General features: G+C 37.8%; 2 protein-coding genes across 10 annotated transcripts in view; both read left to right on the forward strand.

The window, feature by feature from the left end:
• The first annotated feature begins 11 nt into the window (after positions 1-11).
• MRPL2 (mitochondrial ribosomal protein L2) lies at positions 12-13499 on the forward strand. 4 transcript variants are annotated; one of them, XM_039324574.1, is made up of 8 exons: positions 12-121; positions 1879-1970; positions 2661-2826; positions 6575-6716; positions 7413-7528; positions 11935-12045; positions 12747-12820; positions 13235-13499. In XM_039324574.1, the coding sequence occupies exons 2-8, from the start codon at positions 1902-1904 to the stop codon at positions 13445-13447; spliced, it is 891 nt and encodes a 296-aa protein (XP_039180508.1). In that variant the 5' UTR covers positions 12-121; positions 1879-1901; the 3' UTR covers positions 13448-13499. The 4 variants fall into 4 exon arrangements, with proteins under 4 accessions (XP_039180508.1, XP_039180507.1, XP_039180506.1 ...); XM_039324573.1 differs by lacking the exon at positions 12-121 and adding an exon at positions 330-1110; XM_039324572.1 differs by lacking the exon at positions 12-121 and adding an exon at positions 1147-1221.
• Positions 13500-16473: 2974 nt separating this feature from the next.
• Positions 16474-22381, forward strand: part of LOC120299580 (cullin-9-like) — a 29722-nt gene continuing 23814 nt past the window's right edge. For 4 of the 6 annotated variants that reach the window (XM_039324526.1, XM_039324528.1, XM_039324530.1 and 1 more), the window contains exons 1-2: positions 16474-16596; positions 20544-21152. In XM_039324526.1, the coding sequence (XP_039180460.1) occupies positions 20561-21152 (592 nt within the window). In that variant the 5' untranslated portion in view covers positions 16474-16596; positions 20544-20560. The remainder of the gene's footprint in view (positions 16597-20543; positions 21153-22381) is intronic. The other 2 variants (XM_039324527.1, XM_039324531.1) reach the window with 2 other exon arrangements.

A 22381-nucleotide genomic window follows, 5' to 3' on the forward strand; every position in this document is an offset into this window, starting at 1 on the left:
TCCCCATTTTGCCGCAGCCCCTTTAAGTCCAATATGGCCGCCTCTCCCTAACGGGTCGCGTCCCAAAATGCATTTGGATTTTCCCTTTAAGGGTGGAGAGGAGGGGAGAGGGCGTGGAACGGTATGTGATGTAATATAATGATTTTTGAACTTTGGCAACTTGAATATACACACATTTTAAAATTGCCAAGGTTGAAAAACACTGAGCTAGACTTTGATTGATTATGTGCCATCAACTCGTAGCGACTACATGGATAGACTTTGAACCCGTTTTTTTTTATTAAGGTTGGTAACGAGGTCTGTGAATCCAATTACTGGCTCCGGGCTGCAAAACTCCACACTGCTCGTAGAGTGTAGTAAAGCGTTAGAACTTGTAAATAAGGTTTGCCGCTATCTAACGATTGCGAGGACTTTTGCAACCCACCTTCGGTAGTAGCCTGCTCCTGCCCTTAAAGTTGGTTCAGGGGGAAAAAGAATTGGCTGCTTTTGGGGGGGGGGCATGAACTTTACTGCCAAAGGAGCCAGAGCGAGTGCAAGAAAATCAAGCCTCGACTAAGGATCTCATTGTCAAACGACTATCTGCTAAGGAGAATCTCTATCGAATGCCTTACGATGTGTTTTAATTGTAACAAAGCGAGGCTGTTTCCGATGTAGAAGATCGGAAACTTCATTTCCGAAAATTCTGTCCGCTAAATAGGCAGAGGAATTCTACGCCGGAGAACAAAACCAAAACCAAAATCCTTTATGGTACACATCCAAGCAAATAAGCTTTAATAGATCGAATAGTTCTGGGTAGTTCGCCAGAAGATCACACCGTTATTTTTCTTTCCCAAGCAAACATGTTTAAACAAGAAAAGACCCAATCCATTTTAAATCGAGATTTTATATTTCTTGAGCTTGCATTCTGAGGGGGAGGGGGACAGGTTATGAGTCTTATGTATGATAATAGAAAAGATTAAGCAGCTCTTCTCCAAATGGGACTTCATTTCCCACCATTCCGACTATTGCTTTCCTGGCCGGGACGATAAAAACTGCAGCCCAGCCACATCTGGGGACCAAACTTGTGAAAGCCAGATCCTGTCTACAAAGTCTTACACGAAAACCAGCTGGGTAAGCTTTCCGCTTCTACATAGCGGCTCTTCCGGGTCAGGGTGCGCATGCTCCCGTTTGGGGAGGAGAGAAGGAGACGCGATATGGCTGCGCTGTGAAGTGTAATTTGGGGTAGGTGCAGGCGGAAGACTTCATTGCTCCAAAGGAAAATATTATTACCGGAATATTCTTTATGTATCCCAAAAGAGGATTGCTCTATAATATTTTCAAGTTATTAAAAATATCCTCACTCAAGTCATTCTGTGCGTGATTTTAGCGGAGAGGGCGAAATTAATACAAAGTCAATGATCTATGACTATAAACAGAAACCATGCTTCCTGACTTCAGCTAAATAAAATGAAAAAGATGGCAGCGAAATGTATTTTTTACAAATATAACCGCTATCTTCTGCAAAATTATTTAAGGATAAACCTATTTCAAGTCTGCCTTTTAGAGTACAATGAGTTTATCCTTTGCAGTTGTCCTGTACAGCAATCTGTCAAACAGAAATATTACAAATATAAAATATATTTTCCCTGCTCATGAACTAATAATGCAATTCTTTATGAAAGCATTCATTAACAATCCGGTCTGTTAGTTCCAGCTATCTATGTGTTCTATATCAAACTAAGAGAAAGGGAGAAGACTGATAGAGCTGAATAAAAGTAGTCTGATCATGTGAAGATCATGAATATATGGAAGGAATTGTAGATGTAGATTTGCTTATGAATGAAAGGGTTAAGATGTATGTATTAACTCTAACGGTCATTGTCTTATTTCTGTCTGCAGCAGAGAACACATAGTTATTCCTAATGGCAATATCAAACTTGATCCGCCCGTTTGGTTCCCTGCTGCTGTCTTCAAGTGCTCATCTTCCACAGGTATATTTACTTTGCTGTTTTGGCCAAATGGATTATAAATCATACAGGATTCTGGATCTTCTTGTACTAGTGATCTTCCTCCAGGCAAATATCTCTAATATGACTTTGCATATGAGCTTAAGGCAGCTATATAAACTGATAAGAGAAAAAATGGGATAGAAACTTAATGCTATCCTTTTATTTTGCTTCTCTCTGAGCAGAATTACTTAGTAGACTTTATACCATCTTAATTATTTTTCTTGCCATATAAAGGTCTGAACTAAGCTTTAACTTTCAAGACATAGTTTTTGTTTACCTAGTAGTAAACAAATATTTCTAAACATTTGCAGATGCCTTTCCTCCTTTAATGTAAAATAAGCGCTCCTGATTTAAACACATAAGTAGGGTGAACATCTTAATTTTATTTGGTTTTAATAATCAGGTATCTATTTTGATTGTAACATGCTGTGAATTTTAGAGGAAGCAGCTTGTGTTTTGCAGGAAACCTGCAAAAATGGCTTCATATTTAACATATAATAACAAAATGTTTTAGAACTTTGCTGTTAAATTGTCGCTGTATTTGAATGTATATTTTCTAAAATATTAAACAACAAAGATGAAAACTTTTGGTTCATGTTATATCCAGTTATGCCCTTGCAGTTAAAAATTTACCATTCATAATATCCTGTTTGCTTTGCTTGCCTTTACTAGATCCCTGCATCTTTCCGTGCTCTTTCTCTTATTAGCCAACTTGGTACATCCCGTGAAATCAGTACTTCTACCTCTGTGTTAGCTAGAGATCCTTTGTGGAAATGCAGGACAAAGTATACCATTAAGCCCATTCCCAAAACAAAGACAGGAGGTCGAGATCACACAGGTATGTTCTGAACTGCAATTCTGTTCCTGTAGGTTTTTTTTCACTTCATCAGATGCAAAGGAGTGTCTAGATTGTTGTAGGATTTAAACTGGGAGGAGGGAAAGGAGAAGAGGGCAAAAGTTACCAGCAGGATGGTTATGCTGATGCCAGTTACATTGGAACAAGTATCATGACAATTAATGATTATAGTGTGTTAAAAATCCATTGTGTTTGTTGAAACATTTGAGGATGTCCTGAAAGTTCAATAATCTTTTGCTTAATTGCACCGGTGAAATTTCTTGTGTCCAAAATGAGTACTTTGATATCTAGAATGGAATGTCTAAAAGGGCAAACCTTTTAGAGACCGAGTGCCCAAACCGCAACCCCAAATCCACTTATTTATCGGAAAGTGCCAGGGCCACATCAGCACTGTGGTGCCCTCGGGGGGGCAGGGAGGCACCTCTGAGTGCCACCTCTGGCATGCAAAAACCAGGGGCACAAAATGGGCCACCATGCTGCCAGGTGCAAAAACGGCCACCACCATGCCGCAGGGTGTAGATACAAGGCGCTGCACCAAGCAAGAACGGGGCAGAGCTAGTGAGCATCACGCAGGCACTAGCCCCACCCCATTTGCAGCGTGTGCGTGCTCGCGGCCCCATGCGTGCATGTAAAATGCTTCCCCCTCCCTTTTCTTCCAGTCCACCAATTGACAATGGTTGGTGACCTCTGCTCTACCACCTCTACTAGAGCTTGCTAGTCGGCTGCTTTGCCTCCTTTGTGCTGGGCGGGGCTCCTGCTCCGGGCAGTGGTGACGGCCTGATGGACCTGCTGCTGGTGGCGGCGGTGCGCGTGCCAACAGAGAGGGCTCTGAGTGCCGCCTCTGGCACGCGTGCTATAGGTTCGCCACCACTGGTCTAGAAGTTTGAAATGCTCAAGTATTAACATTAATAATAATAATAATAATAATAATAATAATAATAATAATAATAATAATAATAGTAAAGTTGGAAGGGACCTTGGAGGTCATCTAGTCCAACCCCCTGCTCGGGCAGGAAACCCTACACCATTTCGGACAAATGGCTGTCCAGTCTCTTCTTAAAAACTTCCAGTGTTGGAGCATTTACTGCTTCTGGAGGCAAGCTGTTCCACTGATTAATTGTTCTCACTGTCAGGAAGTTTCTCCTTAGTTCTAGGTTGCTTCTCTCCTTGATTAGTTTCCACCCGTTGCTTCTTGTCCTGCCTTCAGGTGCTTTGGAAAATAGCTTAATTCCCTCTTCTTTATGGCAGCCCCTGAGATATTGGAATACTCAGGGGCTGCCATAAAGAAGAGGGAATTAAGCTATTTTCCAAAGCACCTGAAGGCAGGACAAGAAGCAACGGGTGGAAACTAATCAAGGAGAGAAGCAACCTAGAACTAAGGAGAAACAAACTATTACTTTGTTCTTATTTTAATTCTTGATGCCTGAGTATTATTTTGTGCAAAGCATTGCTTGTTTGGTCCTACACTGAATCCAGAAGAGCACTGCAAATAATGGTATACATTACTTTAGAAGAAAAGCACATGAAGGGGGTCTCTTAACATGTATGTGAAGTTGATGGGATTTGTGATAATGCTGGTGATGTAAGTATGGGGGCAAAATAGACATCTTGATTTGTTGCAGGGTCTTGTTTCTTGTTTGTGTCATTGTTATGCTATTGTTCCATTGAGAATCTGCTGCAGGTTGAGTAGTTATCTGTATGGATGATCTGTCATCCAACGTCTGACAAAATACAGTCTCATTGTCAAATATTGGTTATAGCTTATTAATAATGTATGTAGCTGTGAACTCTAGATAACAGCCAATGGAATTCCTGGGGAGATCTGTTTTTAATAAATCCTCCATGAGAATTGATCCAGTTCTATTGATTTGTCTATTGATCTCATTAGGTAGATAGTTCATTCTGATTTAATTCTGCCAGTTGAGCATTTCTGGCATACTATGGAGTCATGTCTGTATGGCTGTGCCACTGATTTGCAACTATATATTATGAGTGAGTTACAAAAACACATGGCAAGGTATGTTGTGTGAACATGAGGGATAGTGTTCTTGATGGCTTAAAATCCATGTGTGCGAGAGATGTTGTGTGTAGTGCCACGGCATTCACAAAATGGTATGTTTAGAATTCATATACTACAGTATTCTATGTTCTGTGAGCATTCCATATTCATTTATTTGAAAATTTAGATTTCACACTTCTAAAGCATATTAATGAGGACAGTTTTTAGTTAACTGTTATAAAGTATCACTTTATAATAAAAGAACTATATGAAATAGAAGATGATTCAGCTGATCAAATAATATTCAGCCACATGAAAACTATTATCTATCCGGCAGAGCAAAAATAGTTTTAACAATAGATAGGTTTTTAATTGAATTTATAATTTATTTTAATTTAAAGAGCTGTCCATCTCAGATGTCTCTATATGGCTTATAACAATTAAATATAAAAAAGAAATACAATATAAAAACGATATGAAGCTATAAAAAACTCCATACAACACAATTAAAGCTAAGGTATAAAAACAGTAATCAAAACTCAACTACTGTACAGGCTCTCCTGCACACATGGATCTTAAAGCCCGGTGAGAAAGCCATATCTTTAAGGGCTTATGAAAGGCTCGTAGTGTCAGGCAATCTGGGGTAATGATGTTGTAAAGGGTGAGTGCTATGAAGGAAGAGTTTTCCTTCTGGGCTGGCCAGATTGCATTCCCTATTAAATAGGACCTGACCATGCCTCCCTTGCCAGAATTGATGGAATGGATAGATGTAACCAAGGAGAGGTAGTCCCTGAAATAACTGGTCCCATTCTGTGAAGGGTTTTAGAGGTCATCACCAGCACTTTGAACTGAACCCAGAAGCATAGTATTTATGTACTTTGCCCTGAGTCACATGTTGATTATATAAATGAATATAATTATATTTAATTATTTTTATATTTGATCTTTATGTGTACCTAATCCCTGTTTAGTGACTGAGTTTTCTTCCAGTGACTTGATTGTTAAGCATGGACATGTGACAGAGAGACGATGCTGTGAAGATCACTGATTGCTGTTATCTCATTCAGTTAATATTGTGCCAGCATTACTCTCATTCTGATGTGCATTGTTGTCAGGTGCATGAAATTTGATGTAAATGTGAACGTTGGTCAGAAATATTTTTTTTATAACTGTCGTATTTGCAAATGGTTGCTAACCAAGCTCACTGCTAAGCAAGGAACAGATATAAAACTTTTAAAATTATGCCTTGTAGGAAAGGAAATACCAAATAATATTTTGAGCTTTTTGTTCATCTTTTTCTCCAGATTAGCATAAATTCGAAACCAAGCATATTTTTTCCAACATAAAACAATAGACATTTTGGACTTTATCTTTAGTCTCTATAATTTATAATAAAAGTAGGGCTGCTGGAGATTTTTCTGAGATTAATTTTTAATCATTTTAATCATTTATTTGATATAACAGGGATTGGCAACATGATTCCCAGAAATCCTCATGGAATGCCATCTATAGGTTTTCCAAATTAATTTAAAGTGAAAATGCTAAATTCGTGTAAAATTGCCAAATTGTGTGAAATTATTAATATTCTTGCTTGAATATCTTATGAGAGCTCAGTGATTTCATGCACTTCTGAGATTTGTAACATTTTTTTAAAAAGAAATCTTGCAACTGGAATATAGTGTTTCAGTGCAATACATGATGATGGTTAAAAAGTGCTGTTTCCACCATAAGGTCGTATCCGTGTGCATGGAATTGGAGGAGGAAATAAACAATGCTACCGTATGATTGATTTCCAAAGACTGCATTATCCAAATGCAGCAGAGCCTAGTCCATTTGAGGAAAAAGTGCTTTTGGTCCGATACGATCCATGTAGGTAAGTAATAGTCAATTGAGTTGACAAGCAGATTGAAGGTTTATTGAGTTTCAATTTCATTTTAGTTTTGTAAATACTATTGCTTGACAACAACAACTAAACATAAAGGAAGTATCTGTAGATTCAGAGCAACCTGATAGTCTTAAAAATACCATATTCTGAACTATTAGCATGAAAAAGCCCTGGAGAAAAGATAATCTCCTGAAAAGAACACTATCAAGATTGAGTTTGTTAAGTAACATTGGAAAAATAACTGATCACTGTAAGGAACACAAACTACTATAGAAAATGAAATTGAGCATTAGGAAATAACAGCTAGTGGAAGACATGTGTAGTTTTAAAAACAGAGAAAGACCACTCTGATTCACATCAAGAAGCTATTTTTCACTTTCCATCTGTTGTCTAAATAGATTATTCCATGGTTCATATCAAGAAGCTATTTTTCATTGGAATGGAATGGAAATCAAAAGTCTTGATGTAACTGGGATTGGGTTGCAGCTCTCCCTCCAAATTCCCACTGAGAAGCAAGCAATCTGCTTGATTAGCTCACAATGCTGATAGATTTTTATCTCTGAACAGTTGTACAAAAAATATTTTGACATCTTTCTTGCCCAGCTGGTTTACTTTTTATACTGAGTAAAGCTAATACACTGAACTATTCATCTTTTACTGATTTTTTTCCCGTTCCCCATGAAGAACAGGTCATATAGCTCTAGTAGCTGGAGAGAAGCGGAAACGCTGGATCATTGCAACTGAAAACATGGTGGCTGGTGACATTATCAAAACTTCAGGAAAAATAGAAAGGATGGCAGGTAAATATTTGAAATGCTACTTAAGCTACTAAAGATGCGAATGGCTAGGTTTCAAAACATATTACTTCCTCTAAAATGTTGCTAAGATACTCCCAATTTATGATTATCTTATATAGCAAACTAAAGCTAAGCAAAGAAGAATTTTGAGACAGGCTTTTGACATCACATTGCAAGCTGATTGTTATTAATATTGAAGGACTGGCTGTAGTCTACTTTTCTAAGGAATGATGTTGTAGACTAATAGAATATATATATATACACACACACACACACACACACATATACATATACATATATATATATATATATACACACACACATATACATATACATACATACATACATACATACATATATGTAACTTAGGGTTGTGTGCTACAATGATGCCATGTAGTTGTAACAGTCTTTTTGTAGTTTCTGACATGTTTAAAGTATTATCCTTTTCATAGTTTGTGTTGGTTGTACCATATTAGGTTGTGCGTTTAGGCACTTTTTGATAAACTTTCATGGTTTTGCATTTCTTTTTTGAAGATATTCTATAGTCATTTGTATAGGTGATCTATTTCCAATTTCTGGTGGTCTGGGTTGCTGTAGTGTGTTTGCCCTTGTCTGAATAATGTTCTTACACAGCACCTCTTACGAGAGGATGGGTTACTACATTGGTAATGGAGCATTAATGTGGATAGTGTTTGATAGACTTGAATTTCTAATTTGCTATCATTTCCTCTGCTGATGAGCATATCCAGGAAAGATTGTGTGCTGTTGTTTTCTTTATCATTATATTTCTTTGAAGATGTTGTTGATTGTCTCATGTACGTTCTCTGGTTGTTCCTTTTTTATTATGACAAAATATTGTCTAAAAATATTAGATCCACACTTTTGGTTTTGTGTATAAGAATGCTGTAGTTTCTAAATGTTACATTATAGTCTCTGCTATGAATTTTGAGAATGGTGATCCTACTGGATTTCCTGAGAGTTGTTGGTATATTTATCTATCAAACTGAAAATACATTGTGAGGCTGAGGTTGATGAGATCCATGAATCTGGGTATTTCAACATTAGTGTATTTGGCTAGGCCAGGGTGTTGTGTAGCATTGTTATAATGGATTCTTGGGCTAGTTCTGGATCTATGAATGAAGGTGATATATTGGGATTGTGTAAATTTATTTATTAAATTTATATGTACCCATAAGGCAACTCTGGACAGCTTACAAATCATAAAAAGATAAATAGAAAAGCAATTTAAGATTATGCCCTTTAAAATTCTAAAACTATGCCAAAAAGCAGAACCAAGAAGACGGATGGTGGTGAGATGAGTGAGCTCTTCTTATCCTGTCAACCACCTCCAGTGGTGAGCAGCCCCTATGAGCCCCAAGCCAATAAGCAAATCCAAGTTTTAATACCCTTCTGGAATATCCTGCCACTGTTCTTTTGTGATTTGACATTTCTTGATTAGGTTGTTAAGGGTTCTCTTGACCTGGTTATCCAGTTTCTGGATTTAATTGGTGTTTATGGAATGTACGTAGGTTTATTTGTCCTCCAGGAGTTCTTCGGCTTTCTATAAGTATCCACGATAACTCTGGTATGGCTTTTGTCTGCTGAGAAGATAATAATAGTTTTGGTCATTCTTTAGGTTTTTGAGTATTGCTCTATCCTCCCTCAAAGTGCTGCTTTGAGTTGGTTCTGATTCTGTTTTCTTCTGCTCTGTAGTATGGTGTTTGTCATGTTTTCTTACTCAGAAGAGAATATTTGTAGCTCAGAATTGAACTGTGGAGTTCTTGGTGCTTTCTGACCTCAGTTATTTTCTTGCAGATGTTTCATTATCAAACTAGATAACATCATCAGTGCTAGATGTTTTCTTGGGTCTCTGTGGCAAGTCCTGTGGTTTTAAATGCTGTTTCCCAGGCTGCAAAGAATTCTAACTGATTGACATCCTCTGTAATAGTTGAGATATTTCTGGAGGATAATGAGTGGCTGGATGTGTTAATTACCCACTTAGATATCTCTTTGCTTCTGGAGTTTAGCTTGACCAATTTGGTTTGGAGTTTTGTTTTCCTTTTGTCAACTTATCTTAGAGATATAGTCTTGATAGTGGTTGTCAGGATCTTTCTGTGTTCTGGGAGAAAACTATACTTCCACCAAAACTGTATATAAACAGAGCAAACCTACACACACTTGCACTGATGATGTTACCTAGTTAGATAATGAAATGTTTGCACATAAAAACCAAACTCAGATTTATAGACCAAATCAAAAATATTTAATTGAGAAGTATCAATTGTGACTTTTTAAAAAAATTAAGCGATCCTGTCTTCTTTTTAGAATTGTCTATGCATCTCTCCTTAAAAGTGTGCATGAATGGATACATATTTGGATGCATCTCCTTGCTCCCTCTTCTGCCCTTCTGTTAGTATTTAGCTCCTGCATGAGAGCTAAGGTCATTTCTTCCTCTCAATATTTTATTTCTTACTTTCAATATTTTGTAGAGATTTTATTTATTTTTCCCTGGTACACTACTTTTTTCTAGCCTGCCCCATTTATTTGTTATGTTCTGCATCTACATGGAGGGAAGTGTGTAGTGGGGTGTCCCAGGATTCTGTTCTGGGCCCAATGCTCTTCAACATCTTCATCAATGGGGAATTCATCAAATTCGCAGACGACACCAAGCTGGCAGGAATAGCCAAGACTCCAGAAGATAGGCTTAAGATACAGAAGGATCTTGACAGACTTGAACACTGGGCGCTATCTAACAAAATGAAATTCAATGATGAAAAAAGTAAGGATCTACATTTAGGCAAGAAAAACCAAATACACAGGTACAGTATAGGTGGTACCTTGCTCAATAGTAGTAACTGTGAGAGGGATCTCGGAGTCCTAGTGGACAATCACTTAAATATGAGCCAGCAGTGTGCTGCAGCTGCCAAAAAAGCCAACACAGTTCTAGGTTGCATTAACAGAGGGATAGAATCAAGATCACGTGAAGTATTAATACCACTTTACAATGCCTTGGTAAGACCACACTTGGAATACTGCATCCAGTTTTGGTCACCATGATGTAAAAAAGATGTTGAGTGCAGAGAAGAGCAACAAAGATGATTAGGGGACTGGAGGCTAAATCATATAAGGAATGATTGCTGGAATTGGGTATGTCTAGTTTAATGAAGAGAAGGACAAGGGGGGACATGATAGCAGTGTTCCAATATCTCAGGGATTGTCACAAAGAAGAGGGAGTCAAGCTATTCTCCAAAGCCCCTGAAGGTAGGACAAGAAGCAATAGATGGAAACTAATCAAAGAGAGAAGCAACCTAGAACTAAGAAGAAATTTCCTGACAGAACAATTAATTAGTGGAACAACCTGCCTCCAGAAGTTTTGAATGCTCCAGCACTGGAAGTTTTTAAGAAGAGACTAGACAGCCATTTGTCTGAAATGGTATAGGGTTTCCTATCTGAGCAGAGGGTTGGATTAAATGACCTCCAAGGTCCCTTCCAACTTTACTACTACTATTACTACTACTACTACTACTACTACTACTACTACTACTACTACTAATCATTGCACAGTCAGCCAGATGTTCAGACTGGATTTGGCATTTTTGTCTACCTATTGAGTCCTTACCAAGGACCTGGGATAGGCAGATCTGGATGTTTGATGGTTTTACAGATATCGTCGCAGGATGGAAGCAGTTCTTAGTAAGGCTGCCTTTTGCAATTGACTAATGGCAAATTTGTCAATGCCAGTGGTGTTCAAGTGGTGCTCCAGTTGTTTTGGAATTGCACCCAAGGTGCCTATTACTATTGGTACTACCCTTGCTTGCCTTTGCCACAGTCTTTCTGTTTCTATTTGTAGGTCTTTGTATTTTGTTATCTTCTCCAGTTCTTTTTCGTCTATTCTGCTGTCTCCAGGCACTGCCACGTCCACTATCCAGACTTTTTTATTTTTATTACTATTATTATTATTACTATTATTATTATTGATCACTGCACAGTCAACCAGATGTTCAGACTGGGTTTGACATTTTTGTCTACCTATCGAGTCCTTACCAAGGATTTGGGATAGGCAGATGTGAATGTTTGATGGTATTACAGATATTGTTGCAAGATGGAAGCAGTTCCTAGTGAGGTCGCCTTTTGCAATTGACTGATGATGAATTTGTCAATGCCAATGGTGTCCAATGTCAATTTTGTCTTTCTTATCGACAATTGTTAAGTCCGGGATGTTATGTGGCAGGTTCTTGTCTGTTTGAATTCTAAAGTCCCAGAGCAATTTAACTTTATCATTTTCTATGACTTTCTTTATAATCCCACTAGTTCTTGCTTGCAGGCAAATGATATTTCTTGCACATTACTACTACTGCTACTACTACTACTATTAATGTTATTATTATTATTTTTTTTTTGTCTTTCAGTCTCTGCTAATGATGGGGATGCCTATCCAGTTGGAGCTCTAGCACTTGGAACCCTCATAAATAACTTGGAGAGTCATCCTGGGAAAGGAGCACAGTATATCCGAGCAGCAGGTCTGGATCCAGTAGAAACTAGAAGCAGTTTGGAAGGATTGAAGCAAATCTCATTAACTCATGGCTTAGATGCCTAATAAAAAAGTGGTAAAAACAACATATTCCAGAATGAGATAGGAGAAACCCTTGTCAGTAGATAGGCACGAACCTTCCTAAATCATTTTATTCAGTTAATGTGGAATGTTTACACAATCACCAAGTTACATTCAGCACTCATGCTAGTCATTCTAATTATGTTCATTAAATAGAGAAATATATTTAGCATTAGGTATTATAGAACATGATCTTCAGAATGTTTCAGATTGTAAATCTATGCCAATGATAATGCTGGAAATGAAGATATGATGTTTAATAGAAGTTCAATGCATACAGCAAGAGTATTAATTTGATGCTATGTTCAGTCTAGTTTCAGACTATCATCCAAATGTATTCATATTCAACACAATGGACTGACTACAAGAAATTAAGTAATGACTCCAGCCTCAAATGCTAAGGGGTTGGTGCCAAATACTAACTTTGTATGATGGCTGCCAATGCAGCTTTATGATATTGCATTAGGCAAAACTGGCCTATAGCAGATCCTGGATTTATGTTTCTATTGGAATAGGATGAAAAAAAATTGTAGTCTGGTGATTTCTCTGCTGGTCTAATTCAGTGTGGTGTTTAGAACATTGTAGTCTTGCTGATACTTTCTTTTTTAGGTACCTGTGGGGTATTACTGAGGAAAATGAATGGAACGGCCATTATACAGTTGCCCTCGAAGAGGCAAATACAGGTAAGCCCTTTAGAGTTTGGGAATATTAGTGAAGATAAAAAGCTAGGCTCCTTTGACACCTAGAATTGTCTTGATGGGGAAGAGCATCATCTATTTTGCTTTTTTCATCAGTGCTTCCCTGCAAACAGTGCCTCTTTTGGCCTGACATTCTAACACATTTAGAAAAGAGATTGGGGGGGTGGGGGTTTGGGTTATCCTGCAGTGTTGCTTGATATATATAAACGAGTTACCAGGTTTCTTCTCACAGGGAGGATGGGTTAGAAGTGGATAGTTCAGCTGGAGTGGTCCTCAAGGCAGTCTTCCTCTCTTTCTCTCCCATGATCCTAAACATTTAAAAGCTATTGAAAGCACAAAGGATAGAATAATTGTGTCTGGTGCCTACAAATATCTGGAATATTCCGCTTCTTCTTACAGGTATTGGAAACATGCATGGCTACAGTGGGAAGAGTTTCCAATGTTGAACACAACCAACGAAATCTTGGGAAAGCTGGTCGGAACCGGTGGCTAGGAAAGCGACCAGACAGTGGTTTATGGCAGCGGAAAGGGGGATGGGCTGGACGCAAGATCAGGCCCCTCCCAGCAATAAAAAGTTATGTGAACCTGCCAGTGCCAGCTTCACAGGGCTGACATTAGTAGTTCTTTAGAATTCTGTTAAATAAAGTGTATTTTCACCTGCAAACTTGGCAAAGCTGCTGTTTTTCTTTTTGCTATTAGTGAAATTTCTTGAGAAAACAGCTTATTTGGTATGAAGCTAATACAGTTACAGTCCAACCTTATATAGAATTAGTGAGATTGAAAAACAATTTAACTCTACTACTACACAAAAAGTTTCTGAATGTCATAATACAGAACTGATTTCCCTTGTTTTATAGTCCATTTTAGAAAAAAATGTTTATGGTGTTTTGTATTTTCTCATTAAACTGGCTAAACATTGTCAAACTCACAAAGAAAATAACTGACAATAATTTGAATACAGACATAACACCAAGTATATTTTATATAGAATACCAGAACAAAATAACAAAATTGGAAGGGACCTTGGAGGTCTTCTAGTCGATCCCCCTGCTCAAGCAGGAGACCCTTATACCATTTTAGACAATGATTGTCCAATCTCTTCTTAAAAATCTCCAGTGTTAGAGCACCCACAAGAGGGGTCTTCAAACCTGGCCCTTTTATGACTTGTGGACTTTTAACTCCTAGAATTCCTCAGCCAGCATGCCTGGGAGTTGAAGTCCACAAGTCATAAAAGGGCCAATTTTGAAGACCCCTGACCCACAACTTCTGGAGGGAAGTCATACCACTGATTAATTCTTGTAACTGTTAGGAAATTTCTCCTTGGTTCTCTCTGATTAGTTTCTATCCACTGCTCTTGTTCTGTGCTTTGGAGAACAGCTTGATTCCCTCTTCCTTGTGGAAACCTTTTACAGATTGGAACACTGTTATGTCATCTCTAGTCTTTGTTATTAAACTAGACATACCCAATTCCTGCAACATATAAACAATAACTCTCCCCAATTAGCTAGTGGACTTAGTGTTTCTGAAATGATGCTTCCTACTACAACCTTTCAGCAAACAGATCCTTATCAATAGTTTCCTTTAAACTAGAATTATGTGGTAGCATTTTCAGAACAGAAAATAAGAATGGTAGACACTGTTATATCTCATTTTGTAAATTAAGAATTAAATTAATAAACTTATTGTATGTGAACCAGTATTTTAAATTTGTATGCCCAACTGTCAATGACTAACTGAATGGATATCCATTTTTTCCAGCCAGTGTGTCTTGGTAGTTGTAATCCAGCTAGTCAGAAGGACATTTGGATGAGAAAAGCTGTTCCAGAGCATTGCTGGAAATTTAAAATGTTAGATTCTGCTGTGTATTGTTTGCTACCATTAATAGGTAAGCTCATCAGAGCCCACCTGTGGAATAGGAGCAATGGAGGATACTTTTTCTAGGGTACATTTGGACTGCTAGTTGGCTTTCTGTATTTCTACAGTATTACCCAACATTGTATTGTTTAATCAGCAGTGACATTGTCACAACACATTGATATACTACAATACAGTGTAGAACAGTTTCCTGAAAATGGTCCCCTCCAGAAGTGTTAAACTACAAGCCCCATCTTCTGCAAGCAGCTTCTCATCATTCTAGAACAGCCTAATTTCAAATCTTACATGCGTAAGAGTTGTCTGGATACCTATTGTATTCCTCCTGTCTTGTGTTTGCAACAATGTATTGGCTGAATTAGTGTTTTGCAAGTTTTTGAAGCTTTTGAAAATAGGGTGCAAAATTTAAATAGTTCAATAATTACAGCAAATTATGTTTTAATACAGCTAGGTGGCAGTACCCAGCTGACAGTGGCTGATTTAAAAAATAAGCAGGGTTAGATCTGGCTTATGCTTGACACAAAACCACCAGGGAATATCAGGTCTAGACTGGAATTTTGAAAAGCATCTAGAAAACAGCAGCTGCAACTCACTTCCATAGATGTGTCCATAAAAATCAGCAGGAACAGAGTATGACATGAAGGGAAAATTACCTACAGACTGCTTTCTTAATGGTTGCTAATACTATCAAATCTCTCTAAGTCCTTTCACTATTCGACTTCCTCACAACAGCTGCATATATAGTCCTTTCAGGACTATGCTCATGGCATGTGTCTGGTACAATGAACTATGATCCACAAAACCTAATGTGATAAAAAAATGGATTGATTTTGATGCCACAGCTGCCTCTCAGGATTCATATATTCAAAGTTATTTTCTATTTGTCAGCTTTAATGCTTTAGTTTGTTTTTAAAAGCTCCATTAAAGAATTACTAACATTTTTTCTAAAATAAAATGTGGTTACCTTGCCTGCTCTTGGGGTGAGTGCTGAGCACACTGTCCATTTTAGAACATAGATTAACAGAGTTAGAAGGGATCTTGGAGATCATCTAGTCCAGTGGTTCTCAACCTGTGGGTCGGGACCCCATTTGGGGTCGAATGACCATTTCACGGGGGTCACCAAACCATGCTGTCCGCCATTTTTTTTCCCTTTTCCCTAGCTGTCCTACTGCCTCTTATTGGTGGCCACACCCACTTGGGGGTCACCACAACATGGGGAACTGTATTATGGGGTCACGGCATTAGAAAGGTTGAGAATCACTGATCTAGTCCAATCCCCTGCTGAAGCAGGAGATCCTGACCTATACCTTTTCAGACAAGTGGCTGCCCAATCTCTTCTTAAAAGCTTCCCTTGATGGGCACCCAAAGCTTCTGGAAGCAAGGCATTTCACTGGTTAATTGTTCTCACCGCTGGGAAATTTCTCCTTAATTCTAGGTTGCTTCCAGCCATTGTTTCTTCTCTTGCTTTTTGGTGCTTTGATAAAAATGCATTAATATCATTACATTGACTAGCACATCAGTTAGCAGGAGTTTCCTGCTCAAACGCAAATTAGTAACCTTGAAAAGAAATAAAGGACGATGCATAACGGGAGGAAAACTGATTTTACACTCCCAGAAAGTATTTGAGGCTCGTTCCTAAAGAGAAATACGGCAGTAAGTCCCCTTTAATCTCTTTCCAAGAACCTGGGTTTAACCGCCCCCTTTGAAAAGCGATTATAGCATAATTATGTCCTATCGGAGGACCCGTATCTATTTTAATAATAAGCAACATGCGCAGAACAAGCGGATGAGACAGCTACTGGGCAGGATAAATAACTGGAAGTTGCTAAGTAAGATTTGCCGATGATTTGCTGTTTCTACTACTACACTACTTTAAAGCTGCGTATAAGGTAGGCTGAAGCTCGAGACTTTCAGGCCCTGCTACTGCACAGATGCCTCCCGCTTCCGGTGGAAGAGAATCCCACAGGTTCCCTTGTTCATTCCAAGGAAGGACGCGCCTCTAAGCTCCGCCCCCCGGACTTGCCTTTCTCTGTTGCCGGTAGACTCGAGCCGGTGCGCAATTTTGCGAGCACCTTGGGGGTGAGGCGGCTAGCGCCTCGAGCAGAAGTGGGGAGCTATGGCCCCTTTTATGATTTGTGGACTTCAACTCCCAGAATTCCTGAGCTCTCAGTTGAAGTCCACAAGTCATTAAAGGGGGCAGTGGAATAAATCAAGAGGAAACAGGGCGAGCAATAGCGGTCCTTCCCCCCCCCCTCTTATATTCACACCTCATGTGTGAAAGACGCGCTTGGATACTTGGAACTACCGTATGTACGCTTTCCATCAGACCAGACAATCCGACCACCTCCGCCTGCAGCTATAACATTATTTTAGCGTAGCTTCCATGTTGTGTGAACTCAGCCTTAATAATTTCTAGTCCCCAGAATCTTAAGTAAAAACATGTTAATGCTGCACAGATAAATATGGCCACCGCTCAGGAAACATTTTCATGTTTCTTTCTTAGAACCTGTCTTGGGACTAGACTTTGTGGTGTTCTCTGTAACATATCCCAGTATGGACGATGGAAGTAGCAGTCCCACAAGCCTGGACATAACTAAATTGGGAAAGGCACTAAACGGTGTTTTGCATTGTATCAGATAATGTGAAGTGCTCATAAATATTCAGACACTGTCCTGGTTAAAATTGGATATAGGGAATATATAAATAGTATCAAATAAGTGTTGTTGGATCTTAGAAAAAATATCCGGTGTCTATTTTTCATCTTACTGCACTTCATAATTTTTCCAGATCTGATTTTATAAAAATAAAAGAATTTATATAGTCCTTTAAACCTACCAGAGCTACAGTTAGTAATATTGAAGACGCTCTTTTTTGGTTATGTGTATCCATTCTTTTAGCCTGCTATTTTTGTATCTAGATGCAAAATTTCTTTATAATAAATGTACTATAAAAATAATCTCTCATCTAGAGTAAAGAAAGCTGTTTTCTGCCGAAGTCCTCTCTTCAATTAGAGAACACCAAGCTTTTATCTTATTTTTATGCATCCTTTTATGCCATCTGTTTTAAACAACTTTAAAAATGGTATGCTGTAATATTATATCATCCATATCTGGATCTTGATTGCCAGTAGGTTGGACCGCACCCTGCAACAACTGCAGAATTCTGTGCGATGAGTGGAGGAAGATTGCCAAAAATGTGTTCTAAACAGGAAGTTTTCAGACTCTTGCATTTGTAAATAGTAAATGATACGTTTATTTGTTGATTGTCTCTTGTATCTCATCAAAGTTATTAAATTTTATCATTCACACTATACCATTGGTTTGTCTTTTTTTAAATTTTTATTAAATTTTTTAAAATTACAATCTTTAGAGCTTAGTAAACAACACGTTTCTGGGTTTATATATTTAACATTAACTTCTTCAATATAAATCTATTCAGTACTACACAATCCAGTATTTTTTCCTTGATCCTCCTTTCTTCCCCATATTTTTTCCATTTTCCTCTCATTAAACAATTACAATCTTGGTACTATTGATGTATATAAAATTAGATATAGACATCTTTATCATATTTTACTAATATTATACAAATAATATCAGTTCATGTCAATATCCTGTTTTTCATGCTCTTATTAAAGTTTGATTTCCCGTCAATATTTAAAGTATCTTTGTCATTTATGATTTTCTCAATATTACATTTATATAGCTAAAAAAAATTATTCATACCAACCCTCTTATTTTCAAATTTCCCATATCAAAAGAAGAATAAAAAATGCTATTTTAATTCTAAATCATATCTTCCATTATAAAAATCTAGTTATATCTAAGGGTCGTTCATTCTTTTAATCATATTCAAACAGGTATATTAAACAGATAGAGCCTCCTCTGAAAGATCAAATCCTCTGTTTTTTAAATCTAACTCTTGCTTTCTTTCTTTGCCAAGGAGCTTTCCAGGCCAAGGCAATTAAATTGTCCAAAAATGTTCTTTCTATTTTTGTGAAAGCTGCTTGGCATGAGGAAGACAATTTAGGTAGAGTACTTTTTTGGGGGGGGAACTCTGCCCATCCACATTCCCTAAACATTTTCCCTGCCTGCTCTATGTTCCATTTTCTAGAATCTTCTTCCTTGTCATCAAGTGTATTTTGGAGAAAGGAATAAGGGGTCATTTGTATTTTCATTGTTATAGGTAGGTCTTGCAGTATTTTATTTGTATATGGCAGTCCATATTTCCCTTCTTCTATCTCCTCCATCTCTAGGTCCATTTCTTCTGCTTAATCCTCTGGTTTCTGGTATATTTGTTCATATTTTGTAGTCGTTATTTAGAAACTTTCCAGTTGTAGCTTCAATTTGGAGATTTGGTCATTTATATCATCTAGGTTATTTTTAGTCTCATTATGGTTTCTTTTTATGTTCTCTTTGTGTGCAACAATTGTTTGATGAATTAGCTGGAGAATATTTCCTTCTTAAAGGTATTTGTTTTTTCTTGAGGCAGTATTCCTAGAAATCTTCTAGTGTCACCAGTCTCAGTAAGAGTGGAACAAGTTTCCTCTAGTTTTCTAGTCTTTATATGTAGCCTGTATATTCCAGTCCTAATGGCAGTATTTTATAGTAATCCTTTGTCTCAAGTATCCTGAAAATGATCAGTCAGGCAAGGTTGTAATCCACAATGTTCCCAGTGTTCAAAATGTTCAACCTCCCTGCAGCCAAACATATTCAAAAGTCAGATTTTTCTTTCTCTCCCACTAGCTCTTGAGATTAAAAGTCCAAGCTCAGTAAGTATTTATAGTCCAAGAAGGTCAGGATGATAAATATGCCAAAATATTTTCCTTTATTGCCAGCTGTTCTCCCTTTAGTTGAAAGTCACCAAGCAGCCAAAGGGCTAGTTATAGTGCTATACTCAAATCCACCACTAGATATCATACAAAGTCCATTTACCACCCTTAAAACAAAGGGTTGATTTCTTGTTTTTCTTATATTTCATCTCAATTTTTTTTTCCAAAGAGAAAATCTTAACAATTATCTCAGTTTTAAATTTATCAAAACTATAGTTTTGTGTAACTTTCACTTTAGTATTGTTATTTCTGTCCTCCATAAAAAATTTAAAACGCCGCTTCCATTCACATCCGGAGGTTTTTAGCTTCTTGGGAGCCTTTCCCAAGAAATTCAGTTGTAAAATAGTAAAGAAAGGATCAATGTTCTCACCCAGTTTCAAACATACTGTTTATGATGTGCTAATCAAAGCTTCTGTTCTTCGGTTATCAGCAGGTAATGGCCAGCCATAGAAGTATGGCCAGTCTTTCCCCTGCCGGTTTAGAGGGCTTTCCTTGGATCAAACGGAATGACCGCCATCTCTCCATGATCTACAAGGCACCCCTCCTTCTTCATCACCTCTTCGGGGCAACTTTAGGCCCTTTTCATGGCCCCCAGCAGGGCGAAATTGGGCGCGGAAGGCAGAGCCCTGCCTTCCTGTGTCTGTCATACCACAACGCAAAACTAGAAGTCCACACTATACCATTGGTTTGTTGTTCAAATTGCATGTATATCTTGCCTGTTATTTATTGAAAAGCATCGAATAAGTAAAATTTATACATTTTAGTCTTTATGATTAAAAAGAATACTGGCCCTAGGTTGCTGTGCCTATTGACTTAATTGAAAAGTCTATTTTGATTCCAGTAGAAATAATTACTTGATGAAATTTCCCTTTGCTGGATAAATTTTCTTATAGCAATCTATAGTTATCCCAAAGCAGGTATTCGTGCATTTTTCTTCTCCGGCCTTTTAGACTGAAAGTCTTTTTGGTTTTCCTTCATGACATAACCTGCCTTTTATCACACTAGCAGATACATTCCCTGTCATGAGGATTAAAAGGCAAAGTGGGGATGAGCTGGTGCATCTTGGACCCAAACATCAAGCCTGTCCTGAGGAGTTAATTCGGCAACGCTGTGGGCACAATGGCTGTACTGAGTACTTGATCCGCTGGAACATAGTATGCTTAGATAATGGTAAAGGAAACAGTGTTGAAGCCACTTCAGCTGAAGGCAAAAAACAGACCATCTTGATGTGGATGTCGGCAGAGGATATATATGCCAACTGTCCAACATTACTAGGCAAGAGGAAGCCCAAGGAACAAGTGGTGGAACAGAATGTATCTAATTTATTCCCTCCTGAAGACACTTTAGATGAAGCCTCTCTTGCAGAGATGAAAGCTGATGTCAGGAACCTGGTACAGCGAGCTTCCTGGCAACTAGCAAGCACCCCTGTTCCACAGTCATCCATACTGAATACCATCCATATACTCAGTGCCTATGCCAGCATTGGCTCATTGATGACCATGTTCAAGGAGACTGGGGCCCTTACTCTACTGATGAAGATGCTGTGTAATGAGGAGAAGCATATCCGTTGTAGTGCTGGGAAGATGCTGAGAGCTTTGGCTTGTCATGATGCAGGTATGACATCTTAGGAGATGCCCACAACTAATATAAAATTCCTGCCTAAGGTATTACAAGTATTTAGATATACAGAAATACTGTATACAGAAAGTTAGTTCTAACCCATTATTCTTAGCGATTTGAATAGACTGCCAATCCCATCCTTAATAGAATTAGAAATCTTAACTCATTAGATGTTGATAAATACTTTAGAGTGATAATTAAGCCATTGGGGCAAGTTTTGAGTAACTCTTGCCTATTAAAATTTAATTTATAGTTTATTATGATGAACATACATCAAAGTTTTCAGTTATGATGTATTCATAAAATAAAGCTAGTAGTCAATTCAGATTAACATTCTGCAAAGGTTAACTTGTTTTAATTAAAAAAAACTGGTTCAGAGCAAGTAAAGCACTCTTAATTGTTATAAATGTATTACAAGTATAAGTTGATAAATGTTATAAATTTTCTCATATATGGGGAGTCTTTCTAAAATCATTCAATAAATTGTACACTTTTGTTTTGATGTAAAGGAATGCCTTTTTGCCATGGTTGCAGATTATTTTTATATTTGGGCAGGTTTCTAAATTCCAAACTGGTGATTGTAATGATTGGACTCCTAAAGAAAGTAAGGAGGGGGAGACTTTTCTGAATTCTCATGTCTCTGTCAATATTTTTTATACAAGGTGAGCTGCTGTTGTACTGGGGCATGAGAACTCTACAAGACTATTAATAGTTTAGGTATGAGATTACTAACTCTCTGTGCAGCCAAATTGATCAGAAGCATCTTCCCAAAGAATCAACAGCATTGACCCTGACAGCTTCTTGAATCTATAGAAGGGGTGGATAAAAGTGTCTCCATTGCTTAAACAGAATTACTAAAATTCTTTATGCTGATAAAGACATGCCAGTTATTGAAGTGCTGATTTATAATCCCAATGGTATCAGTGGGATCTTGGAGTCTGAGTGGACAATCACTTAAATGTGAGCCAGCAGTGTGCTTCAGCTGCCAAAAAAGCCAACGCAATCCTAGACTGCATTAACAGAGGGTCAGAATCAAGATCTTGTGAAGTGTTAGTATCACTTTATAATAGCTTGGTAAGATCGCACTTGGAATATTGCATCCAGTTTTGGTTTTCACAATATAAAAAAAGATGTTGAGACTCTAGAAAGAGTGCAGAGAAGAGTAATAAACATGATTAGGGGGCTGGAGGCTAAAAAATATGAAGAATGGTTGCAGGAATTTG

This window comes from Crotalus tigris, unplaced genomic scaffold (genome assembly GCF_016545835.1).
Source record: "Crotalus tigris isolate CLP2741 ecotype Arizona unplaced genomic scaffold, ASM1654583v1 scf7180000024302.2721777, whole genome shotgun sequence".
Lineage (NCBI taxonomy): Eukaryota > Metazoa > Chordata > Lepidosauria > Squamata > Viperidae > Crotalus > Crotalus tigris.

Coding starts and splice junctions, on each gene's coding strand:
- MRPL2 (XM_039324574.1), top strand. CDS start 1,902: ATGGCAATATCAAACTTGATCCGCCCGTTTGGTTCCCTGCTGCTGTCT. Junction 1,971..2,660: donor CAAGTGCTCATCTTCCACAG/GTATATTTACTT, acceptor TGCCTTTACTAG/ATCCCTGCATCTTTCCGTGC. Junction 2,827..6,574: donor AGGAGGTCGAGATCACACAG/GTATGTTCTGAA, acceptor TTCCACCATAAG/GTCGTATCCGTGTGCATGGA.